This window comes from Nelumbo lutea, chromosome 7 (assembly GCF_056320005.1).
Source record: "Nelumbo lutea isolate HS-2025 chromosome 7, American lotus-T2T, whole genome shotgun sequence".
Lineage (NCBI taxonomy): Eukaryota > Viridiplantae > Streptophyta > Magnoliopsida > Proteales > Nelumbonaceae > Nelumbo > Nelumbo lutea.
In genome coordinates, this window is record NC_142690.1 from 12,737,464 (window position 1) to 12,761,998 (window position 24,535).

General features: G+C 37.0%; 1 protein-coding gene and 1 pseudogene across 1 annotated transcript; one reads left to right on the forward strand and one right to left on the reverse strand.

Annotated features, from left to right (window-relative positions):
- The first annotated feature begins 590 nt into the window (after positions 1-590).
- Positions 591-3,311, forward strand: LOC148845161 (uncharacterized). Its single transcript, XM_088955852.1, has 4 exons — positions 591-691; positions 2,123-2,274; positions 2,392-2,606; positions 2,802-3,311. The coding sequence occupies exons 1-4, from the start codon at positions 591-593 to the stop codon at positions 3,309-3,311; spliced, it is 978 nt and encodes a 325-aa protein (XP_088811978.1).
- Positions 3,312-7,659: 4,348 nt separating this feature from the next.
- LOC148845162 (coniferyl alcohol acyltransferase-like) lies at positions 7,660-22,680 on the reverse strand (annotated as a pseudogene).
- Between the last annotated feature and the right edge of the window lie 1,855 nt (positions 22,681-24,535).

A 24,535-nucleotide genomic window follows, 5' to 3' on the forward strand; every position in this document is an offset into this window, starting at 1 on the left:
ATCCCCGGTAGTGGGGTGGCCAACGTTAAGTTTTATTAATATTTTCAAAAAAAGAAAGAAACTAGGATGGGTACATAAAAACCTTATCCTTCATAATTAGCTGAAGAAGTAAAAGGTTAAGCTCAAACATACGGAACCAAATCCAATATATCAAAAAACGGTACCTGTTGTTAATTTAGTACCAATGCTTTAAGTCGTGACAATTTAATACCCAAATTTTCAATTTGGGACAATTTGGTACCTGTTGTTAGCCATCAGTTAGAGGATAAAATGTCTAAAATACCCCTAATGTTATTTCGACCTATTAATCCCAAATTATTAAAATAATCCATTGGTCAATGCAAGTACGAACCACTGTTCATGCTTGCATTTACAGAAAATTAACGCTGGTGGTGTTAACCGACTGTGCCACCGAGAAAGTTGATTTCGACATCAGAAAACTATCGCGCTGCCAAAAATCCGAGAAGCAGTGCCTTTTTTTCATTTATAGAGAATCAGCTCCCTCACGCTAGTGGTGTCAGGCAACTGTATCGTCGGGAAAGTTGATTTCAACGTCAGAAAACTATTACGTCCCCGAGCGTTTTCGGAGGATGACTCCTATTGCCCATCGCTGGAACATTCTTGCACCCACTGTTTACTCAGTCATTGTCAAAGAAGACGAATTGTTGCCGGAGCCAAAGAAACAACCAGGGTATGTTTATTTGCTATTTTTTTATCATTTTTTATGTGTTTTTAACATCGACTTCTCCTTGATTTCTCTACAAGTGGGCTACTGAGATTTTAATCCAAGATTTTTTAGGGTTTTGACTTTTTTAGTGTTTTTCATGGTTAGATATGTTTTGATTTAAACATTGACTTCTCCTTGCATTAGTTGTGGACACCTGGTTTTGATACATACGAGAATGTTGTGCACGGGGAATGTTTCCCTTTCTTTAACCGGTCATTGTTAATTGTGGTTCCCCACCTTGTCTGCCAGACATGCATTTGTCTTCATAGATAGAAAGTAAGGCACCATTTTGTGTGTCTTTTTGTATGGTCTTTCGGCTATTTACAAGTTGGGAAGACAAAAAATTGGTCTATTCCCATTTGGCACGCGGAAGATCTAGCCGCCAAAAGACACGGTTCTGAAAAGACGCGCGAAGCCCATTTTGGGATGATTTTAGGAAGCTCCAAATGAAGCTTCTCGTGTCTTTCACATTTTAACCTCGCACAAAATGACCCAAAATGACACACAGAAAGACGTGTGTCTGCCAAATGGTCTTCGAGCTGCCCAGATCTTATGGCAAATGTTCAATGTGTCTATTGACTGTTAGAGCTACGAGAAGATCTTCTAAAAATGACTTACCGAATGGGCCCTAAATGTAATTACTGTATATGTAAAGTGGTTCCCCACTTTGTTTACTTGTTCTTATCTGCCCAATCCTTGATAAGTGAGACACACAAGCCCTAACCTGTGGTTCAAATCATGGTCCAAACCATGGTTCAAACTTATGGTGCAAACCATGGTTCAACCATATGGTTTAGAAACATTGGGCTGAAGTGTGCTTGAGACAATGGTCCAAACCTATGGTTTTATAGGTAATATTGGAATTTATAGTGTATTATATCTTTTATTGTATTGCATATGTATACTGCTTTCATCCATCTGGAGGATAATGAGGCCTGCTCCTCAAGTCCTAGGGCAGATGAGTATGATGACATCAACATCCCATTGGATGGAGCTGATATCGGTGGTGATTAAGAATACAACAATGATCATGATGACCATTCCACACCACTAGAGGATGATGTTCTTGGGCCGGAATTGTTGAATGATTATCATCAGCTAGAAGAGTTGCTTAGTCCACATGCATCGGATGACGAGAGAGGTGCACAATATGAGTCATTTATACCTGAGAGGCAGATGGATTCACCCAACTTATTGGTGGGGATGAGATTTACCAATCCATCCAAGTATATTTAAGGAAGCACCGGTTAACTTTGCAATCATACATGGCATACAATATTATTATGTGAAGAATAATAAAGATAAGGTCACAACATCTTGCAAGCGGAAGTGTAGTTAGAAGATTCATGCATCTTGGATGCAAGACCGGGAATCTTTCCAAATTATAACTTTCAGTCTTAAGTGTGAGTATGCTCGGGCATTGAGGAATGACAAAATGTCATCAACATGGCTAACCAATAAATACAACAACAAATTTATGGATGATCCTGGTTGGAAAGCCCTTGCTTTACGCAATGAGACTCTAAGAGATTTTAGAGTTGATATTAGTAAGCAATTGGCTTACATAACTAAGAGAAAGCCAATTTTCTAGATTGAGAGGATACATAGTGAACAGTTCAAAAAGTTGGTCGATTACTGTCATGTCTTGCTGAATTCAAATCTAGGTAGCATTGTGAAGATTGTTTTCAAGGAGGGGGTTCTTGGACAATTTGAGAAGATGTTTATTTGTTCCAATGCAATGAAAGTTGGCTTTTTGGAGGGTTGTCGCCCATTCATAGGGCTTGATGGCTCCCACATGAAGCCACCTAACTTTAGCCATATCCTCCCGATTGTTGCTTTGGATGGGAATAACTGCATATTCCCAATTGCATTTGCTATAGTTGAGTTTGAGTGTAGGGAGTCGTGGACTTGGTTTTTTACTTTGTTGTTTGACGCAATTGGAGGACCAGATGATCATGGTTGGACCTATATTTCTAAAAGGTAGAAGATAATATACTAGTGCATTTATGTATTTTACATTTTATATGTGCATATATACATTCATATTAACATTCTTACTTAGGTTATGTTGTAGGGACTTGTTGAAACTTTTGAGAGGTTGTTGTCGAGTACAAAGCACCGCTTTTGTGTAAGGCATATGTATGCCAATTTTAAGCTTCTTTTCAAGGGGAATGATCAGAGAGATTGTTTATGGGGGGCTGCTAGTGCATACACATCTGTCGAGTTTGACAGGTACATGGATAAAATGAAAGAATTGAACAAAGATGCTCATGACTGGTTGAGAAGGGTGCCCCCAACAATGTGGTCTATGTCAACCTTTGGACTAAGAGCCCTCAATGATGACATTTGTAATAACATCTCGGAGCCATTCTACAAATGGATATTAGATGCTCATGACAAGCCTATTATTACATTAGTGGATACTATCGGAAGGCAATTGATGTCCTTAGTCAAAAGAAGACATCAACAACTTACAAATGACAATGAACCCGTTTGCCCCAATGTTAGAAGAAGATACAGTGGCTTGAAGAACATGCCTGGAACTGTTTTCTTGTATATGCTGGAATGTCTACAATTGAGGTGACATATTTCAATAGGAGAGCAGTTGTAAATCTTGAGAGGAGAACTTGTTCATGTCGGCGGTGGACACTCGTAGGGATACCATGTGCACATGCAATTTCTTGCATAAAGATGCAGAAGGAGTGTGTATACAATTATATTGATCCCATTTACACCAATCAAAGATGTATTCAGGCCTATAGCAACATAATTGTCCCAATCTTGGATGAGTCTCAATGGCCCATTGTACATCAACCAATGCCTATCACCCCACCCTCCATTAGGCCACAACCAAGAAGGCCAAAGAAATTAAGGAGGAAGGGGCCCGATGAATTGATAAGTGGGCACAGTGTAACACGGAGGAGCAGGCCTATGACATGTTCTAGATGTGGACAGACGGGACACAACAATAGATGTTGCAGGGGCCAACATCAGGGAAATTATGAGAATAGGTTTGATGATGTAGGCCCATCACAAATATCATCATCATTGAGGGCACAAAGACAATCTCGTGACAGAACCACTAGTACGAGGGGTAGATCATCGACATGTAAAGGTGGGTCATCAAATCAGAGGGGTGGATACTTTACTCTCATTACCATTTATGCCAATTCAGAGACAAGAGTTTGGACACATATTAACTAACCTTAGTGGATGAACATTGTTGCTGGAGAGCTTTAACATGGATGGTGATCCTCCTACACAATAATATGCATGGCTCTTGATGGTGAGATGAAATTCTAACTTGGGTCTTAACTTCCAACTTTGATTACTTTTGCTTCACATCTGCCTGTGTTTTGTTTGTTTGTAAGGATGACGTGGTTCCAATCTATATGAAAGAGAGTAAATCCACAAATCAGATATAGGAAGGGGAAGAGGAGAGAGAGAGAGAGAGAGAGAGAGAGAGGAAGAGTTAGAGGGGGGAATCTGATAAGCTAATCAGAAATCTGATAGGATGATCAGATTTTAGGAAGGGGAGGAGAGAGGAGAGAGGAAAGAGATTTCAGGGGGAAATTTGCTTAGCTGATAAGATTTTAGGGAGCAGAGGAAAGAGGTAGAGAGAGGAGAGAGAGAGGGAGAGAGAGAGAGAGAAAGAGAGGAGAGAGAGCTAGAGGGAGGGGGAATCTGATTAATTGACTAGATTTCTAATCTGATCAACTGGTCATATTTCAGGGAGGGGAGAGAGGAGTGAGAGAAGAGAGAGGAAGGAGAGAGAGGAGAGAGAGAGAAAAAGAGAGACGGAGGGGGAATTTGATCAGTTGATTAGATTTCAGGGAGGGGAGGAGAGAGGAGAGAGGAAAGAGAGAGAGAGAGAGGAGAAAGAGAGAGGGATGGGGAATATGAAGAAAGAGAGAAAGAAAAAGACAAAGAAAAGATAACGGTATGCTTTGAAAATTTTATGGACAATTAAGGACATTTTAATCCTTTATAATTTGTTAGACTTCGTGCTTGAAAGGTATAAGGTATATGCAAATAGTTTTTAAAAAATATCTATCATCTATCTATCTATTTATCTATCTATCTATCCATGTTTTATTTTGGTAAGCAAATGGGTTATACAATAGGGTTGCTTGCAGCAAAAAAGGTAAGGGAATGGCGGGTGGGCCATAGGGGTATCCCTCATTGAACCCCTACACCTAGGTGTTCAACTCAAAATGGCCTAAATTAGCATTTTGCATTGCTTTGGGCTTGAACCTTCATGTTGGTTCCGTTCAAATTTTAACAAAAAACCCAACCCTGGGCATTTTGTTCTGGCAAGCAAATGGGTTACACAACAGGGTTGCTTGCAGCAAAAAAAGTAAGGGGTGGCGGGTGGGCGGGTAGGCTGTAGGGGTAACCCTCATTGAACCCCAAACAAGATTGTTATCCATGAATTTATTTCATAGAATCTTTTAATCTAATTGTTTGTACAAGATAAATCACCAACTTTTTGTCTTCAGTCTTCATCTTACTTTTAATATTTCAATATACAAGGTTTTACACTACATATTTGTATTTATATTCCTCCCAAACGGAGTCTTACGTGCTTTGTTTGTATGAGGGTGAGTTTGTTATTATCAAAACATGGAATGGATGTCTCCCTACTATAAAGGATAACGCCATGTCCTTTAAAACAAAGGGTGGAGATTTCTTGTTTGAACTAGCCATGAACTTTCCAAAGTTCACAACAAACACCCAACATATGGAGCTTTATAGCCACAAGCAGGCTTTTTCATGGACCTGGTCGGGCTGAGTCGGGCTTAGTCTCTATATTAATAGAACACATCCAGGCCCGAACTTGAGCCCAACCTGACATTGGGCCTAGATTTTGTGCCCAAGCCCAACTAGGAAAAAGACTATTTCTTTTTTATTCAATAAAAACTATTTTATTTATATTAAAACACCTCAAAACCCAAACATAATGAAAAATCTTAGTATGAATTGAAAAAGGGAAAATTCCCGATAGGTATCCTGTACTTTAGGTCGAGTGCCAATTTAGTACCCGAACTTTCGAAACGTGACAATCTAGTACCTGTTGTTAACCAGTCATTAAGTATCATGGAAAAAGACATAAATACCCTTCAAGTGTTATCTAATTTTCCTTATCTAATAAAGCAACAACTATCCCAACTTCTCATTAACCAAACCAAGACTGGATTTCCTGCACTCGTTCGGTATGTGCCAAGGTACACTTCTAATGAGATTGGAACATGTTGATGTTCCATTTCTTCTTCCCTCTCCTTTGTTACTCCCCTCCTCCCTCCTCCCTCCTCTGAGTTACAGAGAAATGAAAACAGAGAGCCTATGGGGGCGGTTCATTAGAAATACAAATAGTCAAACTGCAAGCCATTAAAAATACAAATAGAAAACTCAGGTTCTGACGAAGAAGAAAACTCAGCACATCAAATGAGGGGCGTTTGACTAATTGCGTCAAGAAGAAAACTGCAGTTTGTATTTCTAATTGCTTGCGTTTGGCTAACTGCGTCACCTGCGTCAACTGAGGGGCGGTTCTGATAAAGCGCCTTGATGTCCTAAGGGGCGGTTCATTACAGAGAGTTTTCTTCTTCGTCAACTGCAAGCCCTTTATGCTGCCTTGATGTCTTGCTTCCTTGACATCATGCATCAAGTGTAGGACAACTGAACGCCTTGATGTCCTACTTCCTTCGAGTTGTGTTCGTGGTTCTCCCAAACCTCCATCTTCTTCCTCGTCTGCATTCTCTTCCGCCTCATCTGCTACTTCCAGATTCTCAGGATTCAAGATTTTGCTCAAGTGTTCCTTTGTTCCATTTCATGGTCAACGAGTTCCCTTTTTTCTCTCTATACTCTTCCACAGTTCCTGTTTCGCCTCCACCGTAGTTCTCTTTCTCTCTCTTGATCAGGAGCGTTTAGCATGGGCCATGGTGGCATTTACGGTGGTGAACTGAGAAACCACCCCTCCCGCTGGCCATGGTGGTGGTCAACGGCAAACCTTGGCCCTTGTGTAAGTGTGTTTTATTTTCAAGGGTAATTTTGACATTTTCAAAAGTCTTAAATCACACATGAGATCATGTAATATACATAACTGACGGTCCATTAACATATTAAATTGTGTTCAAAAGTTTGGATACTAAATTAACACTTGGTCTAAAGTACAGGGTACCTATTAGGAATTTTCCCCTTGAAAAAAGAGAATAGTAACAGTGAAAATAACATACACACAAACTATATATATATTATATATTATCAAGTCAGGCCTGGATTTGAGTTAAGTTTTTTTGAGAAAGCCTGAACTGGCCTAGAAAAATCAGGCCTGCTGTTTTGGCCTAAGCCTGAGCCAACGGGCCTAAAGTAATGTCCAACCCCAACTTAAAATGGGCAGGACTGGTTTGGCCCATCGGGCTACCTGGCCATGAACAAAATAGCTGCTCTCATGATATATCAAAGTTGCTGATCACAACCCTAAAATCTTAGAACTGCTCAAATGGAAGAATTAAAAGGTCTTTGTATAAGAAAGATTCATATAATTAATAGAGATAAAAAAAAAATCCTTCCATGAATCAATCTTTAACTGGATCTTACAGGTGTTTATCCAAAAATAAATCCAGATATGGTAGTATGGAGTCTCATCTCATTCCATCTTATGGAAATTATCCATGACCTAATACTAAAGTGAGTGGTCTAATAGCTAACTCTTAATTAGGATATTTTAAGTCTAACGAAACTGGACCATCCAAATCTCCCATGCATCATGATTAGTCTCACCCATCATTTGGATGCTCTATAATATTGTCCATGGAGTTAGAAAGTATAATTTCTATTAACAAAGAGAATAATAAAACAAGTACATCTGCTTTGAATGAACAGATAGAATTCCCATGTACAACATCTTATTAAAATGATTCCTAATCCTTCATCTACACTTTCAAATAATCATAAGTCAATGGCCTAAACACATCACCAGCCTCAACCTCCAAGAACTCTAGCTGCCCTTTCAGCATGTGCATATACACAATCCAATCACCATTCTTGCTTGAACCCGGCATGGGCATAACATATCCAGCCTCACCTTGCCAAGAAAAATGGTAGGACCCAAATATAGGGCTACCCCACCCAAAGTCCACCTTTGATATAGGGAACCGTTGTCCAGAGGACACCACAAATGTAGGTCCATCGTTGCTTTTGCTACAATATATCTTTGCTAGGGCAGACTCAGGCCAATGATCTTCCACCCAAGAAATGCTCCTTAGTGACTGCATTTTTCAAGCAGTCATGCACCTCATCTGCTACCCAACTCAATGGCGTCGTTTTAAGGTCATTGACACTTTTATCGCCAAAAGGACATTGCAAAAGTAGGTATCCATTGAGCAAGTTGTTTTGCCTTCATCATCCATGCTTGGTCTCCTCCGCCCATCAACCACAAGACCCATTTTGCATCTCTTGGCATCATCACCAACACTTTTTGCGACCATCTTCCACAAAAATGCACTGAAGGACTCTATTTTGCCTCTCTTTTTGTAGCTATTCGAGTTGGCCTTGGATTGAAGCCAGTCAGTATGTTGAGCTGTGACATGTATAGTAGATGCGGCTTATGAGATGATCAGCTCTAGGTTTGGGAATAAGTACTGTAGGAGGAGGCAACATTGATATTGGAACATACATGTCGTTAAGGGATGGATCATAACATCCTGGATTTCTAGGATCTAATAAGTAACGAAGGAAAGATGGGAAGGTAGATATGGGTTTTGCTTGAGCAATCTCTGCCCATGACACAAAGAACATGTTGGCAGAATAGGCATCTGCTATTCGGTGATCAAATGTGCATGCCACCAGAATAGGCCCACATCTGAGCTCCGTTGCCTGTTCATACAAACGATGTTTTAAATAAGTAAATACAGATATTTCTTAACCAGATCCTAAGCCAGCTTTTATCTAATTTCAAACCAATTTTACTTCTTATTTCTTGTGAACTCATTTTTGTGATCTAGACATTCCATACAAGGGTATCGTAGTGAGAAAAATAACAAAAGAGAGGATCCCGATAAAAGAAAACAGCTAGCATGATTATAGGATTTCAACCGTCTAATTTACGGGGTATTTTGCCAATATGAACGGTTTTTTCCTTTGTTATTGTGATTTCTAGAAAACTAGCCCCTACAAATGGTTTAAAGAGCATCTATATACTTGCATTAGATTCTTGTGAAGGCCATAATTAAAAGGGCAATCGCCCAAATGTTTTAATCCTTAAATCCAGCCAATGAGATAACACATTTAAAGTAATATTGTAAAAAAATTTGAAATTTGATATATATATATATATAATGCAACCAAAAACATATTCATTTCCACAAAGACCCACCATGAATCAGACTTTAACCCATGTTGTTAGCATATGTGCATTTAAATATGTCTAAAACTCTAAACTTCCTTTATATTATTTTATACAAAATTAACAAAATATAATAAAAACTAAAATAAAAGGAAAAGAATGAAATTGTAAGGAAACGTAGGAAATACAAGAAGAAATGAAAACAAAAATAAAACAGAAAATAGAACAAAAAAAAATGAGTAAATAAAAAATAGTAATTGCAAACAAAAGATCGAAACAGAAACTAACAAAAAAAAATAGAACTTCGAATAGACACTTACGTAATTTTATCTTTACCATCAAAGCCGATTAACAAGTTAGCAGGCGAAGTGATAGAATCTGAAAACTAAAGATGAACCTTTGTCGCAAATCAAAGTTTGAGGGCTAAATGTTACTATCCAAATAACACAGTGTCAATCTGTAATTTACTCTTTAAATTGTTTGTACTTTAGACCCAAGTCCATTTAAATACGGACTGGTATGATTAAAAGGTTTATTACTGTATTAAATACGGGTGATCATTGGCTGGGATTTGGGCCTATGACATTAAACATTAAATATAAAAATATTAGATATTTACAATATTTTATATCTAAATATATAAAATTCATTTTATACATGACATACTATAGTATTATATATAAACATACCACCCTTAGTATTAAAGCAGCATTGGTAAGAGCGTTTATAGTAGGGGTGATCATATTTCTGACCCGGTCGGCCCACAAATCTTTGGATTTGGGCTGGGGTTCAGTAGCGGCTTGGGCTACAGCCCTTGTCATGGGTGGGGATCATATTCCGATTTTGAAATTAATCCTCATCCCCATCCCTGATCTCCACCAAGGATAAAATTTGTCCTCCATCCCTAATCCCCGATGGAGATGGGATCTTTGTGGGGACCCGAATCTCTAAAATGTTTTCAAATAATAGTAATTTTAATAAATTTATTTAAAATAAATAAAAATTATAAATTATAAATAATATTTTAAATATATTTTAATATATAATATAATATAAATAATATTATATTATATTTAATATATATATATAATCGGAGTCGGGGCAGGGTGGGAACCTCAATCCCCATCCTCAACCCTGGCCCCGATTGGAGATTCCTATTAATCTCTGCCCCCATCCCCGATCCCATAGGATCGAGGAAGTCGGGTCGCCATCAAGGATGGGCAAAATTGCCATCCCTTGGATGTCGGCATAAGCTTCCATGAAATCCACCCCTCCATTGTTTCAGAGGAGCTCCAGCTCGCTAACGGAGTTGGTGACAATCTCACCTACAAACACAAAAGTGAGGTTGGGAAAGGTAGGGTAACCTATACAACCTTTCCCGACTTTTTCCTTCAAACCAAATACAACCTTAATTGCTGATAATGTCCGATAGCAAAAGAAAACTCCCACGTCAACAGGTGGCAAAAATAATTCCAGATTTGAGAGGGGCATCCGCCAGTGTTCTTGCTGAAGAGGCAACACCGCTGCCACTACCTTCTTTGCTTTTCAAACTTACTGCAAAATCGCCACCACCCATGACTCAGGGAGAGAGAGATATGTTGCAGGCTTTGCAATTTTGCATGGAATTTATGTAAATTTATAGCAACAGGAGAAATCACGAAATGAATGTGAATAATTTAAACCATATGTTTGAAAACAACCCACCCGGGACCCTTCCCATATGGCGAACTGGCCATTTCGTGTCGTACTTGACTAAATAAAAGTAATTATAAAAGAAAGAAAGTTGGAATAGTTGGTCATTTTCTTTGCTTACTCTTGGGGATGCAAATGGATTGGATTGGATTCGAATTAGGGTATATTTGAATCTGATTGGATAGCAGAATTTGAGATGGATCTCATCTCATAAATGGTAATTTGAATCTGAATCCTTTAAGGATGTCAGATATCCAAATATTTGAATTAAAAGAAAAAAAGTACATAAAAGTTTATACAAAGAAAAACAAAAAACATAAATATTTTTATCATATATTAATATATATGCATGTCCTTTTATAAAAAGTTTAGCAATATAAATAAATATATTAATGTATATACATGTATTTTTATAAATAAATATATACATATATAGACCGGATTGAATCAGATCCTATCCAATAAGATAAGGCTGATCCGAATCTAACAAAATAGGGTCAGATTGGGATACGATCCGATCCATTTGCACCCCTACTTACACATTCATCCACTCGATCATCAATATATTTTTGAGTGTATGACATGAATGGTGAGGACCACCTGAAATAAAGTTTGTCCTGTCCCTATCCTCTTTTCATATGGTTCACATTTTTCTTTGACAATATCACAATCGGTGCCACTTCATCATCAGATAAAATTCTGATGAGAACATTCAACGTCAGCTTGATCGATTTTTTTTTTTTTTTTGAATTTGGAGAAGTAAAAGGCTTTCATTCATCTCATCAGTTGATCATAACCAGAAGATACAATATGTTGCTGTCAATATTAAAAAGTTGCACACGGAGCAGCTAGTTATAGAATTAACACACCACGGTGGCATTAAAGAATTAATGGAAATGTACGAACAAGTTTAATACAGATTTTTGAATTCCACCGCAGAATTATAAACATTCAAAATGTCAATAATTCCCACTTTATACATCAATGCCCGCGTGAATTGGTATCAATTCTGAGATGGCACCCACTCCAACTGTACTTTAGACCTAAAAAATCAGACCTTGGGCTAAACCGTCATTCACCCAATAATTAATCCACCAATACTGTACAGTCATTGTCTTGATCAAAATATTACTCTGATATGATATTGAAGACTCATGACATGGTTACTCACTTTAAGGCCAGTATCACTTGTCCCAGCTTGAAGATTCGGGTGGGAGAATGCAGCTCTTGTCAACACTACTCAATATCCTCTAATGCATCGATGACATTTCTAAATCGGCCCAAATCTTATTCTGAGGAAAGGTTTTTAAAATTGAATCGGATAATGAATCATTTAGGGTCTGGTTCTCAAGTCGAATGATTTGATTGTTCAAACCAAATGGATGGCCAGTTCTAACAAAAAAAATTTAAAAATTAAAAAATAGCCAAAAATCGTTGTTTGGGTCGACATTTCGAACAGTTCGACCGTCTAGATTGGCGATTCACTGACCAAATCAATGGTTTTGGCCAAAAAATGATTCGAGGGTGAAACAAAGGTGACCGATTCTCAATTTTTCCGATTTGATCCGGTTTTGAAAGCATTGCTCTGAATAAGCTCTCAAACACCCCAAGTAATGTGTTATAGAGGCTGAAATCATTGTGTTGCATGGCTTCTGCAATTGTCTCCTCCAGGTCATAATGTTGTTAGCTATCAGTGGGTTTTTCGCTTGAAATGCAAAGAGGATGTCTTCATTGGTCGTTATAAAGTTCATATAGTTGGTTGTGGCTTTATGCAATATGAAGGGTGGATTTTTATAAAACTTTCAGTCCTGTCATCAAAGCCATTATTATTCTCATGGTTCTTTCTCATGCTCTCTCTAATTGTTGGCATATTCAATGTCTTGATCTACAAAATGCTTTCTTCTATGGTGATATTCAGGAAGAGATATATATGAATCAGCCCCTATTGACTTGTCATGCCCTCATTCACTATACGGTTTGGAACAAGCACCTCACACTTGCTTCTCTTTTTTACTCCTTGTGTTGACTTGAAGGTTAATAGATCCATATATTCATTCGTGATCCCTTTTCATCTATAGTTTATTTGTTGGTTAATTTTCATCCAACCAAGTTGTTGTCGTTTAGACCAAGAATGATATTGAGAAGTAAACCACTTGAGGGAGCAATATAGCACTGGAGATATGGCAAGGTTTTTAAAATTGAATCGGACAATGAATTGGTCAGGGGTTTGGTTCTCAAGTCGAACGGTTTGACCTTGAAAAATGCATATGGGCCCTACATACATGTCCACTAATTGAATGTTAGCCCCACATACATGTCCACACATGGACCCCACATGCATGTCCACTAATAGTATGTTAGACCCACCTTGTAAAATGTATATGGGCCCCACATACATATTCACACATGGACCCCACATGCATCATGTATGTCCACCAATGGTATGTTGGGCCCACCTTGTAAAATGTATGTGGACCCCACATACATGTCCACCAATGGTGTGTGGGGCCCACCTTGAAAAATGTATTTGGGCCCTACATACATATCCACACATGGACCCCACATGCATGCCCACCAATGATATTTGGACGGTTCAAATGATTTAACTACCCAAGTCAACAATTTACTAACCAAATCAATGGTTTTTAGCAAAATAACATTTTTGGGGTAAAACGGAACTAGACACCTGATCAATTCCCAGTTTTTCCAGTCTGACTATCCAGTCCAATCCGGTTTTGAAAACCATGAGTTATGGTGTTTATGTTTATTAAGAAGAAATCACACACCATCTGTGATTTCAAGATGATGGCCTCTTGATTGAACTCCTTTTTCTCAAAGATGGCATTTTGATGCTTCAAGCTTCATATATAAAGGTAAGCCAAGTGATTGTAATCTTGCTCCATCTCCCACCAAGTGGATAATCAATCGACCATGTTACAATGTGAGCAATATATACTCAATTCTTAAGGCTGAGTTTGGAAGGAGTATAAATGCAAACATATAGATTGCAAAATCTTATATTTTGTATTATTTTGTTTGTATTTACGCTTTACATATTTGCATTTATACTCTTTCCAAACTGAGCCTAAGGTTCAACATTGACCAACACCACACAGGTTGAACCACTAGCTGGGCAATAAAATAGGATGTGTTCAATACTTTCCTCACTTTCTCCACATAAATGACAAAGGGTATCATGACAGTAGAGGCACGCCTTTGTGGGTATAATTCTTTGGATACAACGGCATAAGAAGACCATAACTCTTTGAGAGATTTTTTTTTTTTTTGTAATTCTAAAATATACTCCACGTCAAATTAGTTAATATATATTCAACACTAGTGAATGACCCGTACTAAGTACGGGGAATCAGTAATGTTAAATTTACATAATGGAATCAATAATGTTAAATTTATATTTATAAATATTTTAAATAATTATTAAAATTTTAATAAATATTTATTTTAAAAAATAAATTTTCAATAATTATTAAAATATGGATACTTTTCTTTTGTTATGATACGTAAAGGATTTATGATTAACTCAGATTGATAGAACGTAGGCAGAAGTAGTTGTGGATAACCACTTTTGTATTTTTTGCATTTTTTAGGAATAGATTGAAAATTGTGGTAGTGGGTTGTGGGCTTTAGCAGTAACTTCTCAGAAAATGCCACGTATTTAGCTTTCTAGAAAAATGAGAAGGCCATGTGTCGGAATGGTGGGGGGTTGTAGCCTATTAGTGGGTTGTGGGCTTTAGTAGGAATTTCTCAGAAATAGCCACGTGCCTAGGTTTCTAGAAAATGAGAATGCCACTTGTCTAAGGTGGCGTTTGATAAATTTGAAAATTCAGATATGAAAAGTTAAAAAGATATTAAATGTATCTAAAATTTGAAAAAAGGCATAGTTGCCTTTCTACTTTTTAGAGGATCAGAAATTCTAAATCCATAAGTTTGTGTTGGATCAACCCTTTACCATATGAAATTTACTGATTTTACTATTTTAACCCTATAGCATACAATTTGAAAATGTTGAATTCAATTTACATTATCTCATAAAAATAATTTTCAACCTCAAAATAATATTGAAATAATATAAATAAAAAATAAAAAATTAATAATTACTAATTAATAAATGAAACAATTAAAATTTAAAAATAATTAATGATTATAAAAATACTAAAATAAATAATAATTTACACAAATAAAAATAATTAATAAATAATAAATTACACAAGTAAATTTAATAAAAATAATTAATGTTTAATAAAAGATATAAAAATAATTAATAAAAAGTAATTTATAATTAATAATTAATAAAAGCATATTATTATTCACTGAACTACCACTGCTACTTGTTGCAATGGTGGTGGGAGTGGTGGGAAGATAGGGGAGGGAGGGAGAGAGAGAGAGAGAGAGAGAGAGAGAGAGAGAGAGAAAGAGAGTTGCCACTGCAAGTTGCAGTGGTGGTGGGGAGAATACAGGGCAAAGAGAGCGAGAAAAGACAGGGAGAGAGAGAGAGAGAAGACAATGGGAGAGAGAGAACCGACGCTACAAGTTGCAACAGTGGTGGCGGGAATACAGGGTAGAGAGAGAGAGAGAGAAGACAGGGGGAGAGAGGCTATCGTTGCAACTTACAATGGTGATGGTAGGAAGACAGGGCGGAGAGAAAGAGATCGAGAGAGAGCCAGAGAGAGGTCAAATGTTTAGGTTTTCTGGGTTTGGGGGTATCAGGGGTAACTCGGGTAATTTATGAAAAATTGTAAGGATGTTTTGGACATTGGGTTGGCTTTGAAACACGTTAAGAGTCGGCTCAAGGTCTCTGATTTTCATATATGAAAATCAGTTTCAGACCCAATTTAAGAGGTACAACCAAACAAGAGGTGAGGTCTAAAAAGTAACATTTTTCAGATTCGGACCTCTAAAAAGTGCAATCAAACGGCACCTGAATGGTGGTAGTGGACTGTAGACTTTAACAGAAACTTCTCAGAAAATGCTACGTGTCTAAATTTGAAAAAGCCATGCATCTGGTGGGGTTGTAGCCCTAAAGCCTTCCTTTAATATATATATATATATATATATACCGGATTCTAGTATAGATGGAGCAACAATAGTTAAAAATCAGTAGTGTTGTCAAATTCTATAATGAGGGTAAAATTGGAAAATTACATGAGATTAGTTGAAGGTCCCACATTTAGACACAAAAAGATGTTAGAGGCCCCGTGGTCATGGGATGAACACACTCCAACAATCAAGCCTAGGTGAATAGGAAAAATCGAGGTGTGACAGGGTGGGAGAGAGTGCCGATGAGCAGGTAAGGGTGTGCGAGAGAGTGTCAGCTTCATCTACATAACGAGCTACATACCCATTTTTAAGGTAGCCCATCATGGGTGCTAGTAGATTACTATTTTACCCTTTATTGTATTTGACCTATTTTTTAATATATCAGAAATACCCTTATTATTATTTGACCCAAAACCCTTTTTTCAGCTTCTTTGCAATGCATTCAAGCAGCACAACAAAAGCAAAATGTCTTTCAACAAGTATAAATCTTATATGTATAGGGCAATTGGGCACGTAAAGGCATTTTAGTCATAAAAATATGTTTAATAAGGCTGTCTTGCCATTGGGAGGAACTTTGGTCATGAAAATTGCATTTATGCTGATGTGAACAATTCCTATCAATTTACACTAAGATGCTCTAGCGGATGGTGAATTTTAGAAAATAAAAGCACACTATACATGGGGTTCCTTGAACGTTTTGAAAAGTTATGGTAAGTTTAAGAGAAATAATTAAAAGTTATAGTAAATTTTAGACAATTTCCCTTTATTATTTAATTTCTACTATGCTTTTGATTTACTCACTTAACTATTAGTATCTGTGCTTACTAGTCCAGTTAATTTTTTTGGTTATGGCTTGAGCTGGCCCATGAGATGCATATCTAGGAAGCAAGATGTATGGTACTTGGCCTTAAATAAATAAACACGAGCCACTTTTCTTTCATTTAGGCTCAATTTGGAAAGAGTACAAATGCAAATATGTTAGTACAAATACATACAAAAAAGAAGGTTTTTCTCTCTACATATTTGCATTTATACTCCTTCCAAATCGAGTCTAACGAAAAAATAACTAGATTGAATTTGGATGTAGAATCAGCTTTGTTCTTTTCGGTTTAAACAAACAGCCATCTTTCTCTGTGATAAGCAATGCCCCTTGTTATGGTGTTATATTTGATTGTCATTTTCTGATCTTGATGGCTTAGTTTATGATTATTATGATTATTATTATACTCATTATACTATAATTAATATAAAAGTATCAATAAAGAAAAATATGGTAACTTAAAATTTCCTTTGGTCTTTAAGCTTAGAGAAATTTCTATTTTTAATAAGAAATTTAAATACAAATCTTCTGTTTTGCATGAAGCTTTATGCCATCAACCCTTTGAGTTTTCTACTATTGCTGCTAATTTAACTCTCACAATATCCATCTATTAAGGTCAAGCACATATTCTTTGTCTCGTTGATCTTAAAGCACATCTTCTAATGTCACTAACAAAGAAAAGACATTAATTTATAAATCATACATAACGTTTAAGGTTGTGTTTGGTTTGAAGGAAAAGGTAGGGAAATGAAGGAAAATGTAGGGAAACCTTTACAAACCTTGTATAGGTTTCCTTATGTTTTCCTTCCTTTTCCTACCTTTTCCTTCAAACCAAACATAACCTTAAGGTAGAAAATTTTGTTGAATGATGGCATGATATTACTTTATTATAACTCTACTTCATCTTTGTTTTCTTTCATCTCTACCTTATAGAAGTTGTAATAAGTTGCACACACTCTACAAGTATGAGAATCCAACTGATGGAGGGTGATTTGACCTGACCTCGTAGCACGGGGATACGTAGGTACAACCTAGCATAAGTGACAACTCAGCGTGGCAGCTTGGCCATAACTCGGCGTAATGAACTCATCGGAGCCCGATGAGACAACTCGGTGGACGTGGCAATTCGTCGAGAAGTAACATCCAACTTACCCCGAATTCTCCTTAAGGGAACACCCCGAGATCCTCTTAAGACCCGAGCTCCTCCCAATGGGCCCCGAACTCTTAAGGGAACACCCCAACCTACGGATAAGTATCTTGAAGTGGAAACACTTCAGGACAGCCCCATTAACACTCCTGCCCATACTTGCCTAAGGCTTGCCTCAAGCATAAGCACCTCGGTGTACCCCTAGCACCCCCACATAAGGTAGCTCGGACCAAGGTAGCTCGGTGCAAAGTAGTTTGGCAACCTGCAGGAAAGATCTACATATCAATAGTACCTACCAAATCTGGAGGTTGTGTCCACGTCTCTTGTCAGGCGGCGTCATGCCTACCACTTCTACCAGATGTGGCATGCCTAGCAGGTCCATACCCTGCAACGGTTGCCTGCATCCGCCACCTCAGCTCTGGCAGTAATGGTTGTGGCAGAGGCAGTTACGCCTGATTTGAGAGATCTTCAGTATAAAAAGACCCCGACCCCCAAGGAGCCAAGGTATTGAACTTGCGCCATCTACACTCTTAGCTCTCTCTTTGTATTCTCTTCAGTTCTCCTAGAATTCTAACTTAAGCATCGGAGTGTTCTCGTCGGGCGACCTCCCTGGGAATTCTTCACCTTCCTCTTCGTCTCATGTGCCGTCCGCCACCCAGCTAGGAGTGCCCGGATCGCGCTGCATCACCAACCATATTTTAGGTATATCTCCTCATGAATTTAACATATATGTATAAGGAATGTTTTCAACTTGTGATGGGATATTCCCTCAAGCAAAAACTCTGCATATGTACTCTACCGGCATGGGAATCCATCCACACATTGGGTACATCTCCTAATAAATTTAACATACATGCACAGGAGATATTCCAAATTTGTGATTGGATGCTATGTGCACATAATTATTTCTTACAAGGGTGGAGTCAAGAAATTTCTCTTTAAGAGAGGGATTTATATGTGTTGTTGTACTCATATATACATGCTAGATGTGAATACGTACAGAAAAAACATACATGTGTCGGGCATTGGATTTACCCAATTGTCTATTCCCATAGTCTGTTTGATTCAGACAGGAATGAGAATGAGAATCGGAAATCAGGAATGAGATTTCATTCCCAAGGGAGGGGCAAGGAATGGTCATTCCCTCAAATGGGGAATACCATTCCAGCAGGAATGGGAATGTGATTATGATTCTGCCCAACCAAATAGTTGGAATCGGAATAGCCCATTCTGATTCCAATTCTAGACCCCTATTCCTACGAACCAAATGTGGCCTGATATATTTTTAAATTAAGATTATGTATTTAATAACGTATTTATTATTTACAAAAAAATATTTACAAAATTACTTAATTTATATTAGTAATTTTGGAGAAGTTATATAATCACTAACTAGCATACTAAGAGTTTAATATTGAATTTATTTATTTATTTGTTAATATACAAAAGTAAAAATAACAAAACAAGTGATCTATTATTATTATTTTTTTAAGCCTGGGTGGTATTCAACTCAACGCAACAACACACAACCAGCCTCAACCCATTTAGGTTAGTAGAGATAAAATGTCTTAAACTATAGAGCTAAAGTTAATAATGCGCCTTATACTCCTTATGGAGTACAAATACAAATTATATGTACAATATAAATACATACAAACTAATACAAAATACAAGGTTTTGTGCTTATACTCCTTATGGAGCCTAAGTGTTCTCAAACAGGGGTTAAAATACCCCTAGTTTTGTAATAATTAATTGGACAAATATATGCTTCCCATCCATTAATTCTCTCTCACATTATTCCATTCACATATGACATCAAGTGATTATTATAATATTTTAAAACTTAAATTTACCTTCACTTTCTACTTCACCATCTCTAACCACTAAAACCTGACCACCTATCCACTAAAACCAGTTGGTCTCATCATAGATCAAATTATAATAACAAAACAAAAATTAGGGTCCTATTTGTTCTGTGGACAAGATCAAAATCAGAATCCCCAGGAATCAAAATCAAAATCACCTATTCCTAATACCTGTTTGGTTGAATCAGGAATTGGAATTGAATTCCGATTATTGTTATTTGATTTATTTGGAATTGGAATCCGAATCAACTGAAAATTTTTAAATTTGTATTAGTCTATTTATTATTTTATTATTACTTTATTAATATTTTATGAATATATAATTGTTATTTTATTAGTACTTAATAATTAATATCTCGAAATTTCTCATTAATTTATAAATATTTTATTAATATATCATTATTTTATTATTACATTAATAATAATTTTATTATATTTTATTAATAAATTATTATTTCTTATTAATTCATTAATATTCTAATATTTTTATTAATTTAAATTACTTTATTATTATTTAATAATTAAAATGTTAATATTTAATTATCACTTTAATTATATTTTATTAATATTTTATTATAATACTATTATATTATTAATAATTTAATAATATTTTACTAACATTAGGATTTGGGGTTTTTTGTCATGATCATGAGTTCTTTAGGGGGAGGGGGGATGGAATGAGTCGAATGACTATTAAATCCCTCATATGGGAAAACCCATTCCTCCAAAAATGAGAATCAGAATTGAGTCGGAATGGATCGTTCTGATTCCGATTCCAAGAAACCAAACTGATCCTCAATTAGAAATTTTAAAGATGACAAACCTGCAACTCAAATTCCAAGCAAGGAATCCATCGCATGCGAAAAAGGTAATAATCAACTTCCTTAGCCAATGATTCAGGAGAGAGTGATGGGAGATACAGAGAGAGTCTCAAATTTATCCTTTTCCCATTTGGGGCCAACACCTGCACTCAACCACACATCAAGTAAAACCGAGCAAAACGATGGTGATTAATTGATCTCTGCCACGTTAATTTTCCTCGTGATGGCATCGCATTTGAACCAAATTGGAATAATTAACTTGCTAATTTTCCACCAGAATTTCTTCTTTATGCTTGTTTTTTATTTTCTTCATTCTTTATTATTTGGACGTCGGAGGGAGGGGGATATCACGGTTAGTTTGAAGTAGAAGAAATCACTGACGAAGCCATTTTTCTGCTTCTTTCTTCCTCTTCTTTGGTTCTACTGTTCTACAGTTCTACTATTTCTGCTGTGTAATTTGTTATGACTGACTTTGTTTCGAAGCTTTGGTCGATTTTTTTTTTTTTTTTTCTGAGCCTTGAGTGGGAATTTCCTTATGACAGGCCGTGTTAAGTATCAGACTGCAGTCCAGATTTCTTGTATCAAAGTGTGGCATGAGCTTCGATTTAAAGAGACTAAAAACGTTGGATTTGTCGTGAAAGAGGAGTTGGTTATTGACGTTTTCAGGTGTCTAGATGAAGGGTCCGACTATGATATGGAAAATCCCTTGCAATACCACGTTTACAGCAATTACTGGTAATTAATTGTTTGTTTTTTCGGTCAGCTCTCAATCAGCCTGGTACGAAATATGAAACTTCCGATAATTACAGTAAAAAAAATATGAATTTTTTTTTCAACACCTCCCCCCACCTTAGCGAAACAGTAATAATATTATACCGTTATATCCTTCAGTGTTATTCAAAACAAGAGAAGAAGAGTCTATGTTCTGTGCACTGAACGAACGAATGCACCCACGAATCACAATCGACCACGCCGAGTAGGTGGGAGAACGCATAACGTTCACGGTAAAAGGCCCGTTAACACGAATTCGGTGGTTCAATCAGACACAAATAACATTTCTCAAACGCTCCCATCTCTTGGCCATGAGGCTTCTTCCATAGTCAAAGAAGTCTTGTCTGCAACCATCAGAATTCTCCTTAACACGAATTCGGTGATCATCCTACATGACCAGTGCTTCTGGAGATGGTGACCCAGTATGGCCAGGGCTTTTGGAGACAGTGAATAGCACGTGATCATGATCTTCCGGAGTTGTAATCGGTGTATATTGAGGCCAATAGTATGCCAGGTCATGAATGAACTTCCCTCCGCTCCGGTTAATTACCATTGCCCGAATAAACCCATCTGGATTATTTGGGGAGGTTATGAACTCTATGTAAGGTTGATCGCCTTTGTACGTGTATGCATCATCGGCCCATCTATAGAACCGGGACTTTAAGAAATCGGTGACTGCCAGGTAAGAATGCAAGGAAGAAGCAATTCAACACAATTAATTAACAAATTGATGAACCAATGAACATTAGTAAATTAAGGCCAAAACTTTTTTTCTTTATTTTTATTTTTTAAATTTCTTTGGCCATAGAAACTTTATAAGCACTTGATAACATGATGGTCTACACGTATATACCACTAATTTTATTCCCTCAAGGTACTAATCCACCATTAATTAACCTGAACTAGAAAGAGAGAGTCTGTATGGAAACAAAGGAGCATGAGACAAGGTCACTAACTAACGTTTAATAAAGTCCCAAGACAAACAGTGCTGAAGAAGAAGAATTGTAAGTAAGTATTGAACAATTCTAATGGCTTGATTCAAATCTCAACAACAATATCATCAGATGGGTCATTCTCGTGCAAACAAGTCTGCTAGTTATCTATAAACAAATGATACGTGCCGTGAATTCACAACTAATGTATAGAGTGAGATTGTGAGAAAGATCACCGAATATTATGGAATGGTTGAAACGACGTTGATTAGCTCTGCTGAATCGGGAGATGATAAAGCATAGAGCACTGCCTAAAAGAGTTGTGTTGAACCGGTACCAACCACGATGTAACAACCTTTTGTTTCACTGTTGGCCACCAAATGATGCAAGCGTCTGATCTCTTCCGCTAATTGCGGCTCCAGAAACCAGCACAAGTTTGTAATGTTGGAGAAGTAGCTTAGCGATTGCCAGATGGAGATCACCACCGTGCACTTGTCTCCCATCTTCTGCCAATATGGCTCGAACATTTTTGGATCACCACTGTTAAAGTCAAATAAAAAATATTGTTAGGTGCCAGTCCGAGAATATGAAATTACTGTATCCTGGGATGATCTACATATCGAAAACCCAACTTCAACTATAGGTGAAAATGATGGAAGCAAATAAAGCACAAGCTTTGAATTGGAAACTTAATTATTGCTCAAGGTTAATAACGGAGTCAGAGGGGAGCTTCTTGGTCATGCCGTTTTGTTTTGCTTGGAAAGCAACAGAAGAAGGGGAAGAGTGGCCGTTTCACCCCTTTGATGACAGAGATCATATCCAGAAAACAACACTGTTTCTCGATCACATACGGCTGCTTACCTCTTGCTCCCAAGTCTTTGATTGTCAGAGGCCTCCTGTACTAGCCGTTTCACCCCTTTGATTATCTGAGGCCCCCTGTACTAGACGTCCGAAGCAGCCGTTCTTCAGCATCGGAAGTGAGCTTTCCTAGTCATCGTGCACCCCCATTCGCCGGAGCAGCTTCTGGGTGACGTACGTTTAACGGTGAAGGCTTTAACGTCTTTCTTATCTTGAAATGAATTTCTTTTGTGAAATATGAGTTAAATGGTTGTTTTTGAAACTGGTATTCACTGAAACAGAGAAGTGGAATGTTGATTGGTCCATGTCATCCGATATGATATGGAAAAGATACTTTTTCCATATCATAATTTTCTCCAACATTGGAAGGTGTACAAATACAGATTTGTAGAGTGTAAATTATTGTATTAAATATATATAAAATAATACAAAATATAAGGTTTTACACTCTCCATATTTGCATTTGTACTCTTTCCAAACTGAGCCTATAAAGTTTCACCTCACAGAGATTGTCTTTCAGGTAGTGTTGGAAGAATAAAGCAAAGCTTTGCACTGGCTAGCTAGAGTATAAAACTTTCAAGTGTACGCTGGTTGGTTTAAGTGAAACTTTCATAGTTTTCATCGTGAGAAGGTAAAATAGCCTTTATTTTCACATTAGGATAAGAAGAATATACATACATTCTTCTGGGTTTGACAAAACTTGTTTTATCAATCCGGGTGAAAAAGATGATTTAAGCGGGTCACTTAGACCAAATTCTAAAAACACCATACACAACATATGGGTTTGAATTTTATATGGTAACTCATCTTGTGGAGTTGTGGTGAACCGTGTGCTGTATGGGTTCCTAATATAACTAATTATTGGGCAAATTGCATATTAGTATCATACTTTTAGGTTATGTTTGTTTTGAAAGAAAAAGTAGGGAAAGAAAAGGAAAGATAGGAAAACCTATACAAGATTTGAAAAGTTTAGGTTTCCTTACCTTTTCCTTTCCTTACATTGTTCCTTCCAACCAAACACATCCTTAGGCTTAGTCTCATTGAATTTCAAAATGTGTTAATTCCTTAAAGTAAAGAATGTCAAATGCAGTCTTAATTTAGTCCAAAAGCATTAACCGCCATTAAGTGGTATGTGAAAGGATACAAATGCACTTCCAGTGTTATCTAATTTTCTTTATCAGCCATCCAAGTGCATAAATTTCCTTGGAACATTGGTGGTGGGTTTGAGGTTATTCACCATTGTTTTGGTTCAATCTTGATTCTTGAGGAAGAAAATGATGAACAATGCCTTATTTTGAATAGACCTATTCATGGGCTGGGCTCAGGCTTGACTTTTGCCAAAATTTGAATGGGCCCAACCAAAAGCTCGTGCCCAACTTGAGCTATTGAACTCCCAATTCTAACCCTAACTCAGACCTACAACTTTGAATTGGATAGACATTGGGTTGGGTTTGGGTTGGCCAAATTCACTTAATTCAACTTCAGCATTATTATGTGTAA